Consider the following 24,390-nt stretch of genomic DNA (forward strand, 5'->3'; position numbering starts at 1 on the left):
TTCTGATACTTATTTGAGTCTTGAGTACTTGGAACAGTCATTCTGGCTCTAAGAAGACTTTAGTTGTCTTGGTCATCATAGCTATGGCACATCTAGGAGGAACCAGCTCCTTTCGGAACATAGAGCTCTATTGCGCTCTACACAAGTACTGGTTCAACAAAACAATACTCAACACAAGTGCTATCCATGCCTTGGGCAAGACCCTCCTGGGTGTACTTTGTGCCCCCTTCCTCTAATGTCCATAGCCCGCCAAGCCACCTTCTTCTTCTTCTTCTTCTTCTTCCTTAAGTGATCTCCATGCCCCTTCCATGTCTCACATGAATGCTTTATGTAACCTATTAAAGGTTGGTTTACAAATCATCGCACCCTTTCAAAAAGGTTTTCTTTTAATTATTATTTAAATAAGTATTCCTCCAATTTTATAATAGTTTTTTATAAATATTCTTACCAAAGGAAAGGATCATAATATCCTTTATTTTTATCTCCTTTTTAATTCTAAAGGGTTATTTCATAACTTTATCTTCTCTTGGGGAAAAAAGTCAAATAATATATTAAATTTAGTATAATTTAATATTTATTTTTAATATTATTATATTATTTATTATTCTCTGTATAGATGTTATTTTATGAATGTCCTGTTAGTATTTATATTTGTATATTTTGTAAAATAATTGTATCCATATATGATATGGTATTCATATCTATAATACAGTTCTGCTTTAATTTTTTTGAATATCTATTATTAATATTTAACACGTTTAAAAAATAAATTAAATATAGTATAACTTTATATTAATTTGGTATTAATCAAAGTTTGAAAACTTGGACTTAGACTCAACTCGAAAGCCCAAAATTTTGGCAAGGGTTTGGCAAAAAAACTATAGAATTACACAAAAAAATGGATGATTTGAGCCAAAAAATGAAAAAAAAAATTCACTTTGTGTTGTTTTAATGCGCCCAGACAGATCTGACAGTCACCTCCCAGAACTCGGGAGTTCAAGTCTAGGACTCAGAGAGTCCGAGGGTGAGACTCGGATGAGTACTCTAGGACTCATGTGGACTCGTTTTGTGAGTCTGTGGCGAGATGACTTGTCCAGCTATAGGGCTCACGAGTTTGGTAAGTTCTAGAGAGTATTCGCAAAGTTCTCAAACTATGGTATCAATATAGTAGTTAATAAATGGATTTATATTATTATGGCATTAATATAGTAGTTTTTAGATTGCAAATATGTATATATCAATGATTTTATATTTTTATTGAACGGATTACCCAGCCTCTTAAAAAAAAATTGCTGTATTGGTGTACCGAATCTACGCAATTGCACCCAATTCTGATTCCAATTCAGTAATTAAGCTTTTCTCTCCAAATTTCTCCTGCTCTCTGACCTCCTTTAGATGCACTGAACTAAGCCAAGGCTGTCTTCATCACCAAGGAATAGTCAGTTGGCTATGAAACTGTTGTATGCAGGGTGTACTGTTTCTTCGACATTTTCTTGACAGAGATAACATATGTTGTCCTGAACAGGTTTCTTGGTCCAATTTATGGGTCACCATCAGAAACATGTAAATTTGTAAAACAGTATGCATCATATTGGAATAGAAAAAGCATAAATGAAATGAAAACATTTATGTGCAGCAAGTCTAGCTTTCTAGGATTCTAATCTTTAGTCTGTTAGATAAAGGAATTAGGAAGAGTGATTGAAATTCTATTAGTCATATATTAATTTTTGGTTACTTGTTATATTTGAAGGGTCCATGTCATAGAACTTGATGCTGGAAAAACTTGTGGTTTGTTGCAAACGGGTAATTTTGCATGTTGTTCTGACCTGCCACAGGGCAAAATGGTTAGCTCAAAATGGCCTGTTCAAACTTCAAACCTATGTTTAATTTGGAGAACTGTTTAAAAAAAATAATTAATCAATTATGCAAAGATATATTGATTACGTGGCTTGCTTCTTTGAATTACATATCCCTATTTTTTGTCAAATTTATAGGCTTGCTATTTCAGTGAATTTTATATCATTTTTTATATGATTTCTTCAGTTTACAAGATATTTAATGTAGTTGCATTATCCATACAGTGGGATTTCTTTTGATATTAAAACTCTCCTTCCTAATAGGAGATCCTTTGAAATGAAAATCTTCAACTATGTTGCAGTATCACATTGCCCAAGCTATCACACCTTATATGTTTGGATACGTGGTATGAATTGCAACCTTTGATCGCTTCATCTTGTTTGGTAATTTGTCCTTCCTTTTTAGGTGTTCACTGGGAGATGTTACTCTTAATGATGATAACTACATCAAAGCCTTGGAAGTTTCTGGTAACAGATTTGCTCGTGCTGAGGTTTGCATTATTACTTAAAAGGCTATTCTCTGTAGTAGGGATATTTTTATTAATTTCAACTAGAGATTTGACATGCATATATACTCAGTGCAATTTTGTATATTTACTGACAGAGATCGTTAGCAAGAAGTGCATATAATAGAGGGGAGTACAAACTGTCCCAAAGTCATTGGTATATATTATAAACCCATTTTTATTGGTCTCTATACTTCAAATTTTCTTTGTTTCCCCTTGATATCATTAATGTTTCCTGGTTTCTTTTCCTAAAATAATTTAATGTAGTAAATGAAGTTATATTAAAAACTTCCAGATGTGTTGAATAAATGGGTCATTGTAGGGAAGCTGCACTTGCTCTAAATTCACTACATCCAGACGGATGGTTTGCACTTGGTTCAGCAGCCTTGAAGGTAAATTGGCCATTGTTTTTATGAAATTATTATTTTCACCCATAATTTTACATTGCAGAAGAATACCTGATCAATTGTGCTGATATTTAATGCAAATACATGTTCATATTCCTTGTTTTATATTTACTATTAATATTGTTGATTTGGGATATTTACTCAATATTATCATGCCTTTATTCTGGATCTTGCAGGCCAGAGATTTTGATAAGGCCATAGATGGTTTTACACGAGCTGTACAGCTTGATCCAGATAATGGGGAGGCTTGGAATAACATTGCTTGCTTGTGCGTTCTTATTTTAATCCTTGTCTGATTTGAAAAACGATATTAATATCTTGGAGATATATCTAACTCCTTTCAAAAATGTTTTGGCAATATTTTGGGAAGAACATCTATTATTTGTAATATCTCATTATTAAATTGTTTGTAGCATAAGCTTATGGATCGGATGTCATTAGTTAACATTTACTGTTCTATTTGGCTGCACAATATGTTGCTTTGTGTTTAGCTCTCTTTGTTTGACAACCATGATGTTTATTAAAAAAAAAGAATTTGGTTAATTTATATATAATTACATGCTTAGCAATCCAAGATACATATGGTGTATCTGCTAGTATGTACATGCCTAAAGAGTTAGTTTATAATTGAAATGGTAATTGATTAATTAAACAATGGAGATACAAAGCTCCATTTAAAGAAAGTACAAAGACGATGTTTCTAAACAAAACAATCGTTAATTAAAACTAAAAATAGAAACTAGCTAAACAAAATAATGTACATTAAGTGACCATTAAATAAGAAATATTCTACTCTAATACCCTCCCTTAATGGTCATTCTATTAACTACACCAAGTTGCCTCTTAAATTTTACAAACTCGTCTGGGCTCAAAGACTTGGTGATGATGTCTGTAGTCTGATCCTCAGTTGGAACATACTACAACGGAACAGATCCATCTTCTGCAAGTTGTTGAATGAAGCTGAACACGTTTGGTGTGCTCATGGAAGACTGGATTCTTGGCAAGTTTTAGTATGTAATCTCCCCATTTTTCCTATGATCACTCAGTTGCATAGTTTTGCCTGTTAGCCATCTCTGTAGGCAATTACAGAGGCTAGGGGATGATTGGCTTTACCAAGAGGAGTCTATATTTAGTCATTTTTTGGCCTTGGTGAACTTAAGTTGCATAGACTTTATAATAATTCATTATAAAGTTACTTTTTCTATAATTAGAAAAATTATAAAGTAACTTTATTTTAAAGGAGATTAATAAAAGTTAATGATGAATTATAAAATGGCCCCTTGACACATTTCCCTAGAAGTTATAACTTAAAGGTTATAACTTAATAATATGGCCACTTTTGAAGAGGAGTTAGACCCTCAATGGGTCAAACTACTTAGGAGAAGTTGTTTTTTAATAAAAAGAAACATTTTAACAAGTTTTTTGATGCCAAAAGTGCAACCCTAACCCCAAATTCGAATTAGGGTTTGAGGAAAGTTTAAAAGACATTGGGGGCAGCATTTTATTCATTATTCATTGGATATTTGACAATTTTTTCCCTGGAGAGCTTTGCAGCAACAAGCTTGATTGGAGTTTCATGTTGAGAATGAAAACTCTCACCCTTATTTAGTGCCCATTCACCTTTGCATTGAAGGAATCCTCTTTCAGGTCATTCGAGGCCAGGAAAATTCATACTTTTAGCAAGAATAAATCATCTACAACACATTTGAGCAGATTGGGGAACATTTTCCAGCTGTTATTGTGCTTTTAATGCTGGCCATACCATTCCCAGGTTGACTGTACCCTCTTTGGTTCTCCTGTGAAACCAATAAAATAAATTAGAGGGTTTTGATTCAGAAATTTGTGTGTAAATTCATTCTTGGCAGCAAATAAAGACAGATCAGTTGGTCTTTCAGGGAAATTTTAACACATTTGGGCTACATCAGTATTTTAGTGGGGAAAAAGGGTCAATTCTGGAAGTTTCTTTTGGCAAGAATTTGGAATAAGCACCTGGTCTGCTATTTCTTCCTTAAACTGTTTTTGATAATTAAATATAAGGAGAATAAAACACATTGGAACAATTTGCAGTGCCTGGAGGCTCCTATATTGCTTTTTGCACCACCTCCAGCATCAAATAAACTCATCTAGGCAGGGCATTGGACACCTAGTAGGCCAGTTTTGGCTCTAGTTGTCTTAAATAATCATTCTCTTGAATTTATAATTTGCTGCAATAAAATCTGAGTTCTGAAATTTTATTTCAGTCAATTGTTTTTTTAATGTATTTCATTCTTTTGGCAAATTTTCATCGGCATAAGCAAGCAAAACCCCAAAAACTAAAAAACATCAAAATTCACCTCAAACCAATAAAACAATTTGCTGGTCAAAGATTTGAAAGCAAACAAAAAAACTTCAATCTGGATCAGATTCTCAGTTAACATCTTTCACAACACCCCTTTATTGCCTTAGAACAAGAGAGAAGGCCCTGCTTGACACATTTGCATGTCAGAAAGTATTGTTTGAAGCCAAATTGCTTCAATGAAGACAGGTTTGAAATTCTCTATCTCCATTGGAAGATATTCCAACCATAGTTGGACTACTCGCGACTCGGTTCGACTCGCGAAGTCCTTGGGAAAAAAACTCGGCAAAAACTCAGGAAAAACTCAAAAAAACTCGTCAACTTAAAAACATGCTTAACTTTAATAAAAAATGCATTTTTTTTTCAAAATTTAATGAGAAGATGCATCCAATGATTCAATAAATGATAACGCAAAAGAAACAAGTTGATTGTAGCATAGTTGAAAATCTCGGACTCGCCTCGGACTCGGCAAACCAAAAATTTGGACTCGTGAAAGACTCGGCAAAAAGAAAAACCGTAGTTTTACAAAAAAACATAAAGAAATTAATGCATTTAGAGAGCATAAGAGCCATAATTGAAACATTACACATGTCACATACTCATAGTTTCAAACTTTCAACTCTAAAATGTATAATACCAAGATTTCTTCAATGCTAATTATGTTGTTATATGGAGCCTAATTAGACTCGGAGGTTAAATTTTCCCTACTTCCATCGGTGCAGTTTCCCCCTATATTTTTCGACGGGGGTTTGGGGGCAGCGCCCCCAAGTTGGGGTCAAGGGGCATGGCGAGGCCAAAGATACTTTTATTATTTTATAAAGGCGTCGGGTGTTATTTTTCTTTTATTTTTCACTCCCTCGGTTATGCCAAATGAAAGCAAATTTTTTTTTAAAAAACTTAATTTTAAAGCTTGCATGACTTTTTTTTTTGGGTCGCGCGAGTCCATCTAAAAGACTCGCGAGTACATGCAAAAGACTTGCGCGAGTCCTTGCAAAAGACTCGCGAGTCTTTCAGATGGACTCGCCAGGACTCGCGAGTCCTTGGCGAGTCGACTCGTGGCTCCCATGGACTCGCGAGTCCGTGGCGAGTCCACGAGTTTTAAAAATATGGATTGTAGATATAATTAAAAGCCAAGTGTCTATAAAATCGCATCCTCATGAGGAATGCTGATGGCTGGAAGCCTGGAAGCAAAATAGTAAATAGTTTTTGTAAAACCAAAAGTAAATACATCATTACAAATTACAACTACAACTTCCCCTTCCGAGCTCTAGCAAAAACTAGGGGAGAGGTAGAGAACTAGAGGGTCTAGTCCTAGAAGTCTGCAGTGGGCATGTATGTGCCTCCTCGCTCATTATGGTTGGCTCATCCTCCATCCTGGATGAAGCAATGTCTCCACCTACTTGTGGCACTGGTAATGACTCCTCATCCTCATCCTCTTCCTCCTCAATGTCAGCTAGCGTGAAACCAAATCCACCCCCCTCCTCCATAACCTGCCTCTCCAAATCTGTGAATCACATCCTCGGAAAACAATGGAGGCTACTCCGGTGATGTCCAATTACTGTAAGGATCTATATCATCCAAGTCAAGTGGACCACCTACTACTTCCTCTACCTTCCTTACACACAATCAAAGATTATATTGCCAAAGGCAAGGTCATTTGGGCGTTTTTGAGCTAACTTGCTCCTCTTCTTCGTGTCAATGGCTTCAAACAAGCTCTAATTGCACTCACAACTGGATGAACTGCAAAGTTGACACAAGATTTTGAGGGCAATTTTTTTGAGATTTGGGGTATTTACACCTCAACTTTGCCACCAAGCATCTGCAAATTAAAATTAGGTTGAGAGTAGCACCCCTCGTTGGGATCTGAGGGTGAGAAAAAGAGAGGTAGAGAGATAGGTCTAGATCTTGGGGGAGAGAGGAGAGTTTGAGATAGAGTGTGGTAGAGAGGGGGATAGAGGAAGAGTGATAGGGAGATAGGTCTAAAATTTGAGGCAGATAAAGTGAGTGAGATAGAGAGAGCGAGAGAATGTTGATAGGAGCATAATGATTACTGAAATTGATTGTCTGAAAAATTAAAAGATCTTCTAAAACCTAGAATTTGCATTATAACTCCTAGAGATCTAAAACCACTCTCAAACATCTTGCCAATATATACATGAAATATAACTTAAAGTAAATGCCACTAGGAAAAAGACATATTGAAATGCCACTTATACTTAAATGTTATATTTCATGTATATATTCTGATGAAGAGAATGAAACTGACCTGAAAATACAAAAATAGATAATTTTTTGACATGTTTGGGCCTCTTTTTTTAGTCTAGCCGAGTTTTTTTTATAGAAACTCGGCCATTACTCGGTGATTACTCGGTGAGTTTTTGCTGCAAGTTAAAGTGGTAAAAACTTGCAAAGCTCAAAAACTTGGCAAGTGTTTAAAACTCGCCGAGTACTCTGCGAGTGTTCCAGCTCTGCTTCAAACATTGCTTTAATAACTCCTCAATATTCAGGTTTGTTAGAGGAAAGAGCTACCGCTTGCTGTTTCTTATTGATCCATGTGGGTGCACTCGTGGCCAGACTAAAGACATACCTAGAAGTAGACTTCCTATCGTCAACAAAACCTGCCCAATCCGAGTTTGTAAAGCCAATCAGTCGAGGATCTTTTCTTTTGTTGTATACAATGCCAAAGTTAGGTGTACCCTTCACATATCTTAGTACACGCTTCGTTGCAACCCAATGTTTTGCCTTATGGGCTGTCATGAAGCAAGATATGTAGCTCCAACATGAGTAAGATTAGGTCTAGTGGCTGTTAGGTAGATGAGACTATCAATTAGTTGCCTGAAAGATGATTCATTCACTTAAGGGGAATCTATTTTGTTTGATAGTTTCATCCCTTTCTCAATAGGTGTAGATGTAGGTTTGCAATCATTCATCTAGAACTTATCAAGCAAACTCCTGGCATACTTCGACTAAGAAATGTAGATACTGCCACTAGTCTGTCAAACCTCTACACTAAGACAATAATGAGGAAGTCCCAAATCTGTAATATCAAAAGATTGGCACAAATTTTGTTTGATTTGCTCAATCAAATGTGCCATACTACCAGTAATGATCTGGTCATCGCCATAGATGACAAAAATTTTCTCACTACCAATATTCTTGACATACAAGTTAGGATCCAAAGGACTCCTCTGAAATGTTAATGCATGATAGCCTCGGTAAGATAAATGATTGAATGAGAGATAAATGAAGTCTCTCATTCAATCATCTATCCTATCGATAAACTATGATGAAAAACTTCAAGCTATTGTTCCTTCATTTGATGATCATTCTTCAATTTGTATATGTTCAATCATACTTGTAAAGTTCGATCAATGCTTAACTATCGATAATCATCGATTGTAAATCTCATAACACAGAATACCGATTGGTATCGGTTTACATTATAACGTATGCACTCCGATTAATATCGGTTATCATATTAACTGTGAACAGCGATTATTATCGGGCTTAACCAATGCATACCAATTAATATCGGTTGATATATTAAACGGTGAACATTGATGGTTATCAGGCTTAACTAATACATATTGATTAATATTGGTTGTCTTGCATATGATAGACACGCCGATTGATTATTGGGTGGTTTGTTAAGTATACGCCGATTGGTAAATGCTACGATAAGTCAAAGGGTGCGATCAAGTAATGTCTTGATCGATCATGTCTAATAGACATGACCGGTCAAGGCATTGCTTGATCCTCCCTGCTTACATATATATATATATATATCAATCGACATTTGTGAGAAGGACATCGAAATCAATAAATGCTCCTCTCACTTGCAATATACAAGAATATAATCAGATTTATCATATTAAAGGAAAAGATAACCTTGAATATAACTTGCATCTTGATTTGAGAATTGAATAACATTTACATGGTATCAGAGCTATAGTTAAATCGAACCCGAGGCTGTTCAATTTTGTGGAAAATTCAAAACAAGCATATATTCAACATCACATTTCCTCTAATGGCTAGCGCTATCAGATTTGAAGATAGACTCGGAGGAGGTGATGACTTCTCAGCATGGAAGTTCAGAATTCAAATGATTCTAAAAGAAAATAAAGTCGAATCATTTGTAAAAACTGAAACTGCAAAAGTTGAGACTGAACCTGACAAAACAACTTGGAGAGAGGGAAATGAAAAGGCCATCAAAATCATAGTTGATGGGGTGAGAAATAATATTATGCCCATCATAAGGAAACATGAAACGGCTTACAACATGTTCAAAGCACTTGAAGATGCATTTGAGATATCCAATGCTAGTAGAACCTTGGCTTTAAAAAGAGAAATAAATCACATAGCCATGATCAAAGGAGAATCAGTCAATGGCTACTTCATGCGAATATCAACCCTAAGGGATGAACTAGCAACTCTTGGATATGAGATCTAAAGCAAAGAATTAACACTCATTGCTCTAGATGGGTTGCCTAGTATATGGGAAACATTCGCCCAAGGCATCAGTGCAAGGGATGAATTTCCAAAATTCGACAGGCTAAAGGCAGACTATCTCCAAGAAGAATCAAGGTTAAATAAGAAAGGGAGCAAGCAAAAGAATATAGATGAAGATCTTCAAGTTCTAAATACAAACTCAAACAAGAAAAGCAAGCAGAAACAATTTAGGAAGAGAAAAGGTCGTCATGGCAAGAACACCTTCAAGAAGGACCTTTCATAGATTCAATGTTACAGATGTGACAAATTTGGGCACTATGTTGCCAAATGTCCGGAAAGAGCCAAACAACAAGCCACATTTGCCAAAACAGGAAAATCTAAAAGGGAAGATGACTCTGAGAAGTATGTACTCTATTCAATACTTAGAAACCAAGCATCAAACAAAGTTAACTCCTGGGTGATCGACAGTGGCTCATCCAGACACATTACAGGATTCAAAGAAGTGCTAGACTCCATGATAGAGGAGAATGATGAGGAAGTGACTATCAGAGATGACTCCACACATCCAGTCAGAGGAGTACAACTTAAAGGAGTACTATATGTCCCAGGCATCAAGAGAAACCTAGTCTCCATATCAGCACTAGAGGACAATGGATACAGAGTGACCTTCATGGACAACAAAGTGTTGGCTTGGCCAAATAATTCATCCCTCAAGAAAGCTAAAACCATTGGTCAAAGACAAGGCTACTTGTATGAGCTGTGCACAGAGCCCAACTTAGCCCTAATCCATGAAACTACAGATGCTAATGAAGTCTAGCATAGAAGACTAGGTCACCTGAATTTTAGAGCTTTATCATCAATGGGAAACCTTGTCACAGGCCTACCTAAGTTAAAGCAATATCATTCAGGGGCATGCAAAGGATGTGCCCTAGGTAAAAATACTAAGGGTGCTTTTCAAAATAGTACTAGGAAAACAAGTAAAATTTTAGAGCTAGTACATTCTCATGTATGTGGATCTATGTCCGTACCTTCTTTAGGGGGATTTTTGTATTATGTAATATTTGTTGATGACTACTCTAGGAAAACTTGGATCTACTTTCTGAAGTGTAAAGAATTAGAAGAGATCCTCAATAGGTTTAAAAAATTCAAATCACTAACAGAGAACTACTTAGGAAATAATATTAAAACTCTAAGAACTGATAATGGGGGGGAATACACATTAGAATTATTTAAAGATTTTTGTAAAAATTCAGGGATTAAGAGGGAGTTAACAATACCTTATAATCCTCAACAAAATGGGGTAGCTGAGAGGAAAAATAGGACAATTGTAGAAGCTACCAAAGCTATGATTCTTGATTAGAATCTAAATGTTAATCTTTGGGCAGAAGCAACTAGCATTGCTGTATATATTCAAAACAGATGTCCTCATTCCCATCTTGAAGATAAAACCCCTGAGGAAGTCTTTACTAAATCAAAACCAGATATCAGCCACCTTAGGATATTTGGGTGCCCTGTCTATATTCATGTACCTAAGGAGAAAAGATTAAAATTAGAGCCTTCTGGAAAAAGGGGAATATTTGTAGGATATAGTGAAACCTCCAAGGCCTACATAATCTATATACCTGGTCAAAAGAATATTGAACTAAGTAGGGATGTAATCTTTGAAGAAGACTTAGCCTTCAAAAGAGCCCAAAGCTCACTAGAACCTGAAGTCTATAGCCCTACCCCTAGTATAGATGAAGACCCTGCTCCTGAGCTTCAGAGGGAGAGTCTTGAGGAAAATGAAAGTGAAACTCAAAACCCACCTAGAGAAAATTTCAAGAAAAGACCACTATGGGCCACCAAAACTGTAGAAGAAGCTCAAAAGTATGCTGCCCCTTCAGGAACTTTCAGAGAAAGCAAAAGGCCTGACAAACATACCAACTATGTCGCTCTCCTGAATAATCTCTCAGGAGTAGAACCTACTAATGTATCAGATGCACTTAAACATCAAGTATGGAAGAATGCCATGTCTGAAGAATACCAATCCATTATGAAAAATCATGTTTGGGATATTGTTCCTAGGCCGTCTGGGAAATCTGTTGTCACCTCCAAATGGCTCTTCAAAATCAAACACGCTGCAGATGGCAGCATTGAGAAACATAAGGCTAGATTTGTAGCCAGAGGGTTTTCTCAAAAGGAAGGAATTGATTATGAGGAAACATTTGCACCTGTAGCCAGATACACTTCAGTAAGAGCAGTCTTAGCCATTGCAGCATCAAAGGGATGGAAAGTTCATTAGATGGATGTTAAGACATCATTCCTTAATGGTGAGATCTCATAAGAAGTATACCTAGAGCCACCTGAAGGGTTTGAGATTCATGATGCAGAGTCACATGTGTGTAGACTCAAGAAAGCTCTCTATGGGCTTAAATAGGCTCCCAGGGCCTGGTATGAAAGAATTGATACCTATCTCTCAAAATTAGGCTTCTCCAAGAATGATGTAGATCCTAATCTCTACTATATGCAAAACAAAGGTGATATGCTAATATTAATTTTATATGTTGATGATTTGTTAATCACAGGAAAAGATCACCTCATAGATCAATGTAAGAAAGACCTTGCTAAAGAATTTGATATGAAGGACTTGGGACTCCTTCATTACTTCCTAGGTTTGGAAGTATGGCAGAATACTAATGGCATTATACTAAACCAGGGTAAATATACCTTGGACATTTTGAAGAGATTTGGAATGCTAAACTGTAGACCCATGACCTCTCCAATGGAAACAAACCTTCATAAACTTAAGGAAGCAGCAGCAGAATCACAACCATCAGATCCTACTCTATATAGGCAAATGATTGGGTCTCTGATGTATCTTGTAAATACAAGACCATATATATGTTATGCAGTTAATGCCTTAAGTCAGTTTATGTGTGAGCCTAAGGAGATCCACCTGATTGCAGTAAAACACATTATGAGATACTTACAAGGTACTCTAAACCTTGGTCTCAAATATGAGAAAGTTGATCTAGACCTACACAGATTTACAGACTCAGATTGGGCTGGAAGTGTGACTGACAGGAAAAGCACTTTAGGGTGTTGCTTCAGTTTAGGCTCAACCATGATATCCTGGATCAGTAGAAAGCAGTCTTCTATGGCTCAGAGTTCCACCGAAGCTGAATATATTGCAGCTTCCATGGCTGCCCGAGAGGCAGTATGGCTTAGGAAGTTGCTTGTGGGATTGTTTGGAGAGCCTATGAAACCTACTATCATACATTGTGACAATCGGAGCTGCATAAAACTTTCTGTAAATCCAATGTTCCATGACAGATCCAAGCATATTGAGATTCCATACCACTATGTGCGAGATATGGTAGACATGAATGTGATCCAATTAGAATATGTTTGTACAGGAGATCAGACTGCAGATATTCTGACCAAACCTCTTTCCAGAGTGAAGGTTGATCACTTCAGAAAAGGTTCAGGTATGATAGAAAGGTAATTTGCTTTGTAATCTGTATTTACATATCAATAAGATGTTTAATGTGTAAATTTCTTTGTCATGATAGGACATTTTGGATTTTATCCCCTGAGTTCATATCTAAGAGGTGACGATCTTATGATGTTCAAACCAGTTATCATGTTGGATCTCTGGTATGTCATAGATGTGCCATGACTGTTTTGTGGTAAAACATTTGTATAAGATGTTAGTGCACATACCACAACTTGGATAAGATGAGAATTTAATCATCCTCATATGTTTATCCTTAAGTATTGCATGTTTAGGCAATACTGATATCACATGCTTAGGTGATATCCTGTCATCACAAGATTGATGTGATGAACATTTGTATCACGTGTTTAGGTGATATTTCATGTCATGTGATTAGGTGATATGATTTTCTGAAGAGTCAGATTGTGTAAAGAATACTAACCATCATTTGAATTGTGATGCTTGATATGTTGTTTTCATTTATCTCACCTAGCTAAGAGGGAGTGTTAATGCATGATAGCCTTTGTAAGATAAATGATTGAATGAGAGATAAATGAAGTCTCTCATTCAATCATCTATCCTATTGATAAACTATGATGAAAAACTTCAAGCTATTGTTCCTTCATTTGATGATCATTCTTCAATTTGTATATGTTCAATCATACTTGTAAAGTTCGATCAATGCTTAACTATCTATAATCATCGATTGTAAATCTCATAGCACAGAATACCGATTGATATCGGTTTACATTATAACGTATGTGCTCCGATTAATATCGGTTATCATATTAACTGTGAACATCGATTATTATTGGGCTTAACCAATGTATACCGATTAATATCGGTTGATATATTAAACGGTGAACATTGATGGTTATCGGGCTTAACTAATACATACCGATTAATATCGGTTGCCTTGCATATGATAGACACGCCGATTGAGTATCGGGTGGTTTGTTAAGTATACACCGATTGGTAAATGCTACGATAAGTCAAAGGGTGCGATCAAGTAATGTCTTGATCGATCATGTCTAATAGACATGATCGGTCAAGGCATTGCTTGATCCTCCCTGCTTACATATATATATCAATCGACATTTGTGAGAAGAACATTGAAATCAATAAATGCTCCTCTCACCTACAATACACAAGAATATAATCATATTTATCATATTAAAGATATAATACATAGTTAAAGGAAAAGATAACCTTGAATATAACTTGCATCTTGAATTGAGAATTGAATAACATAGACATGATCGGTCAAGGCATTGCTTGATCCTCCCTGCTTACATATATATATCAATCGACATTTGTGAGAAGAACATTGAAATCAATAAATGCTCCTCTCACCTACAATACACAAGAATATAATCATATTTATCATATTAAAGATATAATACATAGTTAAAGGAAAAGATAACCTTGAATATAACTTGCATCTTGAATTGAGAATTGAATAACATTTACATGAAAACCTTGTCTAACTAAATACTAATAAATTTTTATGTACGATGCTCGAGGAGCTTGTTTGAGGCCATAGAATGCTTTCACTAGTCTACATACCTAGTGTTCTTTATCGGCAACCTTGAAACTTGGAGGATGTGTCATATAGACTTCTTCCTCCAAAGCACCATTGAGGAAGACACTCTTGGTGCCCATTTGATGGACATTCGAGTCAAACTGTGTTGCAATGGCTAGAACAAGCCAAATGGTGCTCATCTTGGTTGGAGCAAAGTCTTCCTTATAGTCACTGTCTTCTTTCTGCGAGTAGCCCTTAGCCACCAACCGAGCTTTGTACTTATCAAGAGTTCCATCAGTCTTACACTTGACTTTATAAACCCATTTGCAACCAATGGGTTTCTTTCGTGGTGGAAGATCTGACAAAACCCAAGTGTTGTTCTTCTGAAGACTATGATACTCATCTTCCATAGCCTTTTCCCATTCAGGTATTCCTTTTGCTTTGGAATACGTCTAACGCTCATAAATACTTTGAAGATTTGCCATGAGAGAAAAATTTACTATGTTCTTTTTGCTCTTGCCTCAACAAGTTCGTCATCACGAATAGCACCAATGGTCATTTCGCACCATTTAGGCCGGAGAGTAGAAGAACATGTATCTAATGCGAGAGGATCAACATGAGCAGGAGTGTCTGGAAGAAACTCATCGGGATGTAGATCCAGCTTTTCCTTAGGAAAATTTGGTGGAACAAGATCCTATCTAGGAGAATCAATATTCTATGTTAGAATCAGCAGAATCCCTTCAGGTGGAGCTAAGGGAAGTTGAACACCCAAATCTTTATCCTTTAGAGGTTGATCTTTAGTTAGCCTTGAGAGGCTGGTCTTCATAACTGAAAATAGGAGAAGAGAGATGAAAAGGCCCTCTTTCATCAAACACAACATCTCAATTGAATATGAGACGATCACTATCTACTTCAATCAACCGATAAGCCTTGTGATTATCATTGTAGCCCATGAATGTCAATGTCTGGCTCTTGGAATCCAATTTGATCTCTTTGCATTTGGAATCCAAACATAATTAGTAGAGCCAAAAACTTTCAAGTGGCTGATTTTGGGCTTCCTCCCAGACCAAGCTTCTTCTTGGGTCATCTTCTTAATGACCTATGTGGGAGACTGGTTTAGAGGATACACTGCAGTATAGTTGCTTTAGCCCAAAATTTCTCAAGAACATTCCTATGTTCCAACATAGATCGGGCCATTGTGGTGATTGTGCGGTTTCTTTCCTCAACAACAACGTTCTGTTGAGGAGTGTAGGGTCTGGTAAGCTGACACTTAATGCCTTGCTGTCCACAAACATTGGAGAAATCAATGGAACAAAATTCCCCCCATTATCTGACCTAAGAGTTTTGATTGGACATTCTGATTCTTTTTCAAATAAAGGCCTTAAAATACTGACATTCAAGAAACACTTATGACTTGTTTTTATGAACAAACACCCACATTTTTCTACTGAAGTCAATGGCAAATAATAAAAAATACTTGGTGCCAGTGACTGATGTAGTGTACATTGGTCCACAAACATTTGCATGGATGAGCTGCAAGACTTTGAAGAAGGCTCTCCAAGCATCACCATCTGAGGAAGGAGTTTGATGTTGCTTTCCTGCCTGGCAAGCTCTACAAACACCATGATTCTATGATTGAATCTCATGTAAACCAACAACCAGACCCACTTGAGCCAATTGAGAGGGATAGGGAACATTTAGGTGCCCATACCATTGATGCCAAAGCGTGCTGATGGAAGAAATCTTTATGGCCATGGCATGCTCCCGAGAATTGCAAGTGTCAACAAGTTTGTAAAGACCATGAACCTCAAGGCCAACAACAACTGTAGTGTGATTCTCCTTGTCAACAAAACTGCACTTGTGTGCATTGAAAATGACATCTAGCTTTGGAAAATGACGCATAATCTGACTGAGTGAAGATTTAGTTCCATGCTTGGAACATAGTTTACATTGAGAAATATCGAATTTCTCCCTCCAAATGTAATCTGAACATTGCCCTTGCCAACAACAGTATACTCTTCTCCTCCTCCAAAGATAACAAAATCTTTGAATGTCATGTATTCTGTGAACCAGTCCCATCGATGAGTTAAATGCTAAGTTACTGGTTCGGGTTCGGATTCAGGTACACATTCTGGGATTCGACAATTTTTTTTTTCTTGGGTACGGGTTCGTCCATATATATATATGTTCAAACATCAAAATTATAAAATATAATTATATAATTTATAAACTATCACTACCATTATTGATCATTACAATGATACAATCCATACAAAAATGAAATATACAATGTGACTGCTGCAATGATATATTACAGCAGTTATAAACATATCAGATATTATAGAGAATAATATAATACAATATCATTCAACCACGAAAAAAGGATCCTAAGTTAGAGCACGACAAAGATGAATAAGAATAGCACTAGGACAAAACGATGAACAAATAAAAGCAGATCTGCAGTAGTCTAGAACAACTTGGTGTGATAGAACAAGAGAATATATGAGCAGCCTTATGTAGAGGATAAGAACAGAATTCAGAGCAGACCAGTGAAGCATATTGGAAAAGATCAGAGAGACATGGGTTTACATCAGTGTTCCACGGGCGTTGGGGACGGGGGGACGGGGGGGATGCATTTCCGGGACGGGGGGACCAAGGGCCTAAATTTGGGGACGACAGCGGGGGGGGTGGCGGGGTGGTGGTGCTCATATACTTGTACATATACATATAATACTTGAAAAACTAGTTTTGAAAAGATGTATGACAGTATTACAGTGTAAGAATTACATTTCAAATGAGACTATAGGAAATTTGAAATACTAAATCTAAATACCAAGATTTCTAAGTTGTGTTGTTATATGGAGCCTAATCAAACTCAGAGGTTAGATTTTCCCTACTTCTATCGGCGCAGTTTCCCCCTATATTTTTCAACGGGGGTTTGGGGGCAGCGCCCCCAAGTTGGGGTCAAGGGGCATCGCCCCTTGCGGGGTCAAGGGGCAGGTCCTTGTCCTTGGAGAGACGTCTGCACGTCTCTTGAAGGACGGGGAGACGCCCAAACATCTCCCAAGGAGACGTGGAGGCGTCTCCATGTCTCTTTGGGAGACGCCCAAACGTCTCCCAAGGAGACGTCTCCACGTCTCCACGTCTCCCTTGGAGACGCGGGGACGCGGGGACGTCTCCGTGTCCCGGCGGCGCTTGGGTGGCGGTGGCGGGATGGCGGGGGACGTCGCGTCCCCGTCCCCCCGTCCCCGAGACGTTTCTGAAGGGGGGACGCGCCCAAAAAGGGGGGGGATGCGTCCCCGTGGAACACTGGTTTACATGCTAAAAAAAAATTAAAAAAAGTATTTTTTTATTGGTTTTTTTGTTTTTATGACCCGTGGGCCCTGTTTTTGGGAACCAATGGGCCTGGGTCCGCTCGGGTTCTTCCTGGGTTCCACCTGGGTCTTGCCCAGGTGGATGGGTTCTCTGTGGCAGGACCGACAGAGAACCCATCCACCTAGGCAAGGCCCGGGTGGAACTCAGGGAGAACCCAGAGAGGACCAATATTGGGCAAGAACCAGGGCCCAAACCCAGCCTAAAATGCCAAGAACCGGTATCTTAGGTGAAATGCCAAGAAGCTCTAGAATCGATGTACAAGGGAGGTTATTTGACATGGTTTGCTGGTCTTTTGGCCATAAATGCATAAAAGGAAGACTCCTGCTTAGTATGCTCTGCAACATGGGCCTTCTGCTTAGACCCTTCCTGCTTCAATTGTTCAGCAACCAAGCATTCTTTGCATTCTTTCTTCATATGATCAAACTTGTCATAGTAATTGCATTGGATATTCTTCTTGAAGTTCTTTTGAGATTTACCTTGTCCTTTTGGTTTGAAGGTGTATCCTTTGCTTTTGTCCTTTATTGAAGGCTTTGGTAGTGAATGCTTGTTCAATGGAGGATGTGCTAGTGTTGCTGCCAAACTGTTGTTTCCATCTATCCTGCTATAAAAGCTTGTTGCAAAGGTTAGCAAACTTGAGATCAACACTAGTAGAAGTAATATTGAGTGTCTCAATAAAAGGCTTGTAGGATTGAGGTAAAGTCTTGAGCGTGATCACCACCATGTCTTCTTCCTCCATTTTGCGACCAATAGCTTCTAGCTGATTGCATATATCCTTGATCTTCGTAAGAAGCTCCTGTAGAGACATCTTATCATCCATCATCATGGAAAACAACATGTTCTTCGGGAAGAATACTCTACTTTTGTCTTGGTAGATGGCACTTGAGGCAGCTAATTATCGGTGACCAATAATTTGATGACCATCAGTGCTTCACGATTTCGCTCATCATACTTGTCTTGGTATTATTCCACCATTGAGGGTTGAGACATAGTACCCAGACCAAGCTGATCAAGACATTGATACCCAAATATTCTAAGCATCCAGTGTTTCTATGTGTTGTAATCACAAGCATTGAACTTTTGGCTGCTCTTTGGCATGATGTTTGTTAAAGACGCCATCTTGCACGATTCCCGATGCACAAAAAACAAGGTATTAGAACAATAGAAACAAACATGTGATTTAACTAGTCAAAAAATTGTCAAACCGTTGGCACATAACTTAAGGCACAAATCCCAAGACACAAGCTCAAACTAGAAAAAAGATTACCCAAGTCGAGTTGTTGAAACTCTAGGTTGCAAGTAACTAGATCGCATAAATAAAGGAATAAAAAACCAAAAAGTCATGTTTTTATTCAGAAACCCTAAGTCTCTGAAAAACATGTGGCACAAGAAAATTGAGTTACAACAAAATTGTCACAAAGCCTAGCCATAGCTTTGCATCACCTCTAGTCACAGAAAAGAAACTAGGGAGTCATCGTGTGTAGAGAGGTCGTGGAAAAAATAGATGTTGCGAGAAAAGCCAGAGGCGTAGTGATATGCAGATAGAGGTGTCACCATTTTCAAAGGAGTCGTCGCTAAAATCCGTCCCCAAAACAAAACTCATCCTGTGCTGAAGAATTTTGTGAAAACTAGAAAACCCTTCTATGCACAATTGAGACCAAAAAACCCGTGCATGATTGTACAACAGATATGTGATTACAAACCCTTTGACCCTTGATCGAAGAAATCTGCGATTTGTCAACTAAAAATATTCACACGATTTGATCGAGCACAAACTCACAATTTTTTGTTCTTTCTAGAAAACCTTTGATTTTTATAAAAATCGAAGAAAACTAAAAAAAATACCGAAAATTCTTTTAGGGAAACATGATTTTATTTATAGTTAAGGAAAAAAAACAACCGCCAAAATTTTTTCAACTAGCTTTGATACCATGAAATGGTAATTGATTAATTAAACAATGGAGATGCAAAGCTCCATATAGAGCAATTACAAAGCCGATGTTTCTAAACGAAACAATCATTAATTGAAACTGAAAATAGAAACTAGCTAAACTAACTAAAGTACATTAAGTAACCATTAAATAAGAAATATTCTAATATTACTCTAATTACCATTATATACATATTCGAAAATTGTATCATACATCTTTTCACTCTAGCAACTTCTTTTTCTATTAATCTACTTCAAGTTCAAAGATTCTGTTTGGATGTATTTTTGGTTTACCATTTGTTTGTGTTGTGCATGCCTAAAGAGCTAGCTTCTAATTACCATTATATAATATTCGAAAATTGTATCATACATTATTTCACACTAGCAGCTTCTTCTTCTATCAATCTCCTTCAAGTTCAATGATATCTTTTTGGATCCATTTTTGGTTTGTAAGTTCTTTGTGTGCTTGCTTGAGTCTTTTTCCTTGCATCTGTATGTGTGTTTGCAATGCACAGTCAAGTTCCTATGCACGTGTGTGTGCACAAGTGTGTATTCAAATTTTGGTAGAGGGAGTGATCTTTTTTTGGGTCCTTTGGATTTGTGTGGATTTGAATAGCTATTTGTCTCCTTGCGTGGAAGACAAGGATGATGCTAATAAATATGTTATCACAATGTTACATTTTATACATGTTCATATCAATTATCTTCCTCCCTAAAGGATATCTTTTGGTGTTCCTACCTTGTCCATTCAAGTGGAGAAGATTAATGGAGGAGTTAGGAAAAATTCTTCACAATTTATTGGAGTGGCTGAGTTTGTTTATCAAAACACTCAATTAAAAGTTGACCATTTGTGCAGAATGTTTCTCACCAAAACATGATGCCTTGATAGGGTGTCCAGATTATTTGTGGCAGCTCTAGTCAAGCACTCTTATCTTTCCTCTTGGCCAGTGTGCTCACACTAGTTTTGTGTATTAAAAGCTAATCACCATTTCTGGCCAATAGGGAAGCAACTTGATGAAGATGAGGTGCTTCACATTCTGTACCTCTTGAAGCATCCAAAGGTTAGATTGCTTAAATTAAAAAATAGTTAAAAAACAAACTATGTGATCCAAATTGGATCCGATTGTGAAGTAAAACCACTTCACGTAAGTTATATATTTCTTTAGTAAGAGTCTTCAGGGGAGTTGAAGGGTCACATAGAGTTGAAATCCAGTTTGAAGAGAAAGGGAGGAGGGGAATGGATAGTGGGATGCAGAACACGAGAGAGGGTAATTGGTTGCATGCGATAATTTCTTGAGATTGTAACATTGCATTATTTTGGTGATAGTGGATTGGAGGCACGATCCCACATGCTGGAGATTTCCAGATTGCTTTAATCCAAGGTCAGTCTTGCATTTACTCTTTTTGTGTGCTGTTACATATTTCCTTCCCACGTGTCCATGTTAATTTGTCATTGCTTCATGTACTTAATGCAATGTGCTTCTCTTTGAATTGTTACACTTAGGTATGATGCTAAATTATCATATAACATGTCAAATCATTCGTAAGACTAAGTAATATTTATTTAAATAAACTGGATAATGCTACAATCAAGCTAATTATGGACCACGCTAAGTTAAATTAATGCAACCCCTAATCATTCTCTAAACGTGGCTCGCCTCTAAACCATAATTAATGTATACTTCCAATCTTCCTTGTGGGGAATTGAAGGGATATTGTTTCCACCCACGCTGCAATCACATGAATTTACGCAAATGGTAATGATTGTAGAACGTGTCAGAGTAGAAACATGTGCATTGGTATAGCATGTGTGTTTACCGCTACAACTGATAAATTAAATACAAAAAATAATAATGCACATGACAATGCATACCAGAGACAACAGTAAAATATATCTTTATTCGCACATGCAATTATTACAAAGAAGAAGACCAAAGATTGTGTTCAGCCAAGGAGTACAATAGACCCGACTATATCATACTACCTTCCTTGGCGGTACATAACATATTTAAAGAACCCTACAGTTGCCGAGAGGAATACAATCGTCAACCAACCGACACATAGCTACTCGAGAGTGACAACCCACTTAATACAATTAATTAATACATTGTCAAGTAACCAAAATTTTCGAACATAACAATAAGCATTTTATGCCAACTACATCATCCCCCCCAAAAGAAAAAGTCGTCTTCCAGACGACAAGCAAACATCAAGTAATATTCAGGAAGACTAAGGACAGACAATGAATTGGACTAGACAACACGAACTTGTAGTGCACTTGCCAAATCAAATGGGGGTTTGGGGGCAGCACCCCCGGCGGGGTCAAGAGGCAGCCAAATAATAGATATTTTGCAGTGTTTAACCACAACTCAAGTGGCATTTCCACGTACGACTTGCAACTTTTACAAACTTGCTGCCTTGACTCATTCTTCACATACGGGCTTGACTGATTGCCTTGACTCATTCTTCACATATGGGCTTGATTGATTTTCTATGTACGGTTTAGTGTTTCTGTATGATGTCTTTGAATTCAAGTACGACTCCTCTGTATTGTCTGACTTCTCCTCTATCTTGTATGGACTTGACTTCTCTACTGTCACATGCGGATCCATGTTCATCCTCAACCCATGCGTCCTCTTCTCTTGTCCGTACAGTATGTGAGCTGGCCCCACATACAGTCTTTCATTCCTGTACAACTTATTGTCTCCCCTTTTGTATAATGTGCAAGATTTCCTCCCGCATGACATGTTTATGGTTTCTTTGTACAACCTCCAAGTGATGTAGATGCTTTCTTCCTTGCTTGCTTCGTGTGGTATCGGGACCTCCTTCCCGTTAGACTCTACGACATAGCCTACGACGGACGATGGCACTTTACTCTCAACTCCCGTGGGCCATATAGTCAATCTACTCTTGGCTGCTGCACTTGTGAACCATACGGTGTATGGTGTCAAACCCTCGACGTCGGCCTCCAATTCCGGCAATTGACTCTTGGCTCCTATGGATTGTACCATCAATCTACTCTCAGCTCTTATGGGCCGTACGATCAACTTAATCTCAACTGATTTTTGTACGGTGGAATTACTCTCCATAACTTTACACGCTTTCATCGGTTGCTGTACTCCAAGGGTTGTAGCTTCAAAGAAATTACATGTTGGCGAAAATACCTTGTAGTCCTCTATTTGCCGGTGGAATAATCCATTGAGGGAACTTGTTTCATCCAAGCAATCTTCCAGTTCTAGTTACCCTTCATCATTAGGTTCCATGCCTTTCCTCCCTTCATCCATACCTAACTCTCCACCCTCAGGCTTTGAGTCGGAGGATGCTAGTTCTTTGCTCACCGCCTAATTCCTCAAATTGATGATGTACTTCCTCTCGTCACTCTCGATCGAGTGTATTCCGCTTCCAATTATGATTCGCCTTGGCCATAATCAACCATCCCCTTCCAACGAGTGCATCATATGCCTTCTTTTCCAACGGGATGACTACGAAACCCAAGAAAAATTTTAGTCCCAATCATTACTTTTTGTGCCATCAACGTTCCTCATGACTCGATGCCGTGTTGGTCAAAACCTACCAAGTGGAAGGTTGGTGGCATTTCCAAGTGTCTTCCAACAACATATTAACTTCCGAGTCCTTGTCGATGATGGTGTTTGCCAAATTTTGGCCCATTATTTCCATCTAGACAACAATCGTCTTACTCTCGATGCTCACCATCAACAACATTGGATCATTGGCCTCATTCCCTTCAGGTGGTGGTTTTCCCGTCAGTTCCTCCTCTTGTGGCTCACATTGGTTCTGGATGACAGTGGTGTCACTGACTTTGTTGGCAATTGCCATTCTCAGTTGTGGCATAGTTTGAAGGAGGTCGGCCACCTTGATTGGTATGGTTGTCTGTAGCACCTATCGAACTATGTTATTCTCTGACTCCCACAATGACGTACCCGCAGTTCCATTGGGGGTTACTTGTTCCTTCGCTAGCACTTGTTTTACTTAGGCTCTAGCTTCTTGGAGTCCTTCCTTCTTGGTACAAGCGTCTGGGTATATCACCTTCTTCCTCTGTGCTCTCATGATTGCTAGAACTGCCTTGTCTTGTTCCTCTACATCCAACATATTAATACCCTTTTGCTTTGGGTAGTCGGTGTCTTCATGGTTCTTGGGTCCACACCATTTGCACAATAGTTTTATGTTGCCTTTCTTATTTTGGTAGTCTCTCGCAAAGTGTCCGCATTCACTACATTATCAGCATTGTATGATAGGACGTCCCCTGGAGTCATACTCTATTTGATTTCACCCTTGATAACTGCCTGACAATGCATTATGTGGTTCAGATGGAGTGAACTCTCCCTGTGTGAAAAGTACTTGTGTACTTCTCGTCTTCAAATTGTATGGACACTCCTTGATTGAATGCCCCAACACTTGGCAAATCTCACAAAACATATTTCTAGGACAATCACCTTTCCTGTGCCCCTCGCTTTTGCATTCAGTACACGATAATTCATTACTTTCTTTATTGGTTCCTTTCTCAACCTTCAATTCTT

At 37.8% G+C, this 24,390-nt stretch overlaps 1 protein-coding gene across 1 annotated transcript in view; it reads left to right on the forward strand.

The window, feature by feature from the left end:
- Positions 1-24,390, forward strand: part of LOC131078433 (uncharacterized) — a 164,918-nt gene that overhangs the window by 81,836 nt on the left and 58,692 nt on the right. Inside the window, exons 11-14 of the mRNA XM_058016131.2 lie at positions 2,263-2,347; positions 2,461-2,519; positions 2,685-2,754; positions 2,946-3,037. Coding sequence (XP_057872114.2) covers positions 2,263-2,347; positions 2,461-2,519; positions 2,685-2,754; positions 2,946-3,037 — 306 coding nt within the window. The remainder of the gene's footprint in view (positions 1-2,262; positions 2,348-2,460; positions 2,520-2,684; positions 2,755-2,945; positions 3,038-24,390) is intronic.

This window comes from Cryptomeria japonica, chromosome 7, assembly GCF_030272615.1.
Source record: "Cryptomeria japonica chromosome 7, Sugi_1.0, whole genome shotgun sequence".
NCBI classification, from domain to species: Eukaryota; Viridiplantae; Streptophyta; class Pinopsida; order Cupressales; family Cupressaceae; genus Cryptomeria; species Cryptomeria japonica.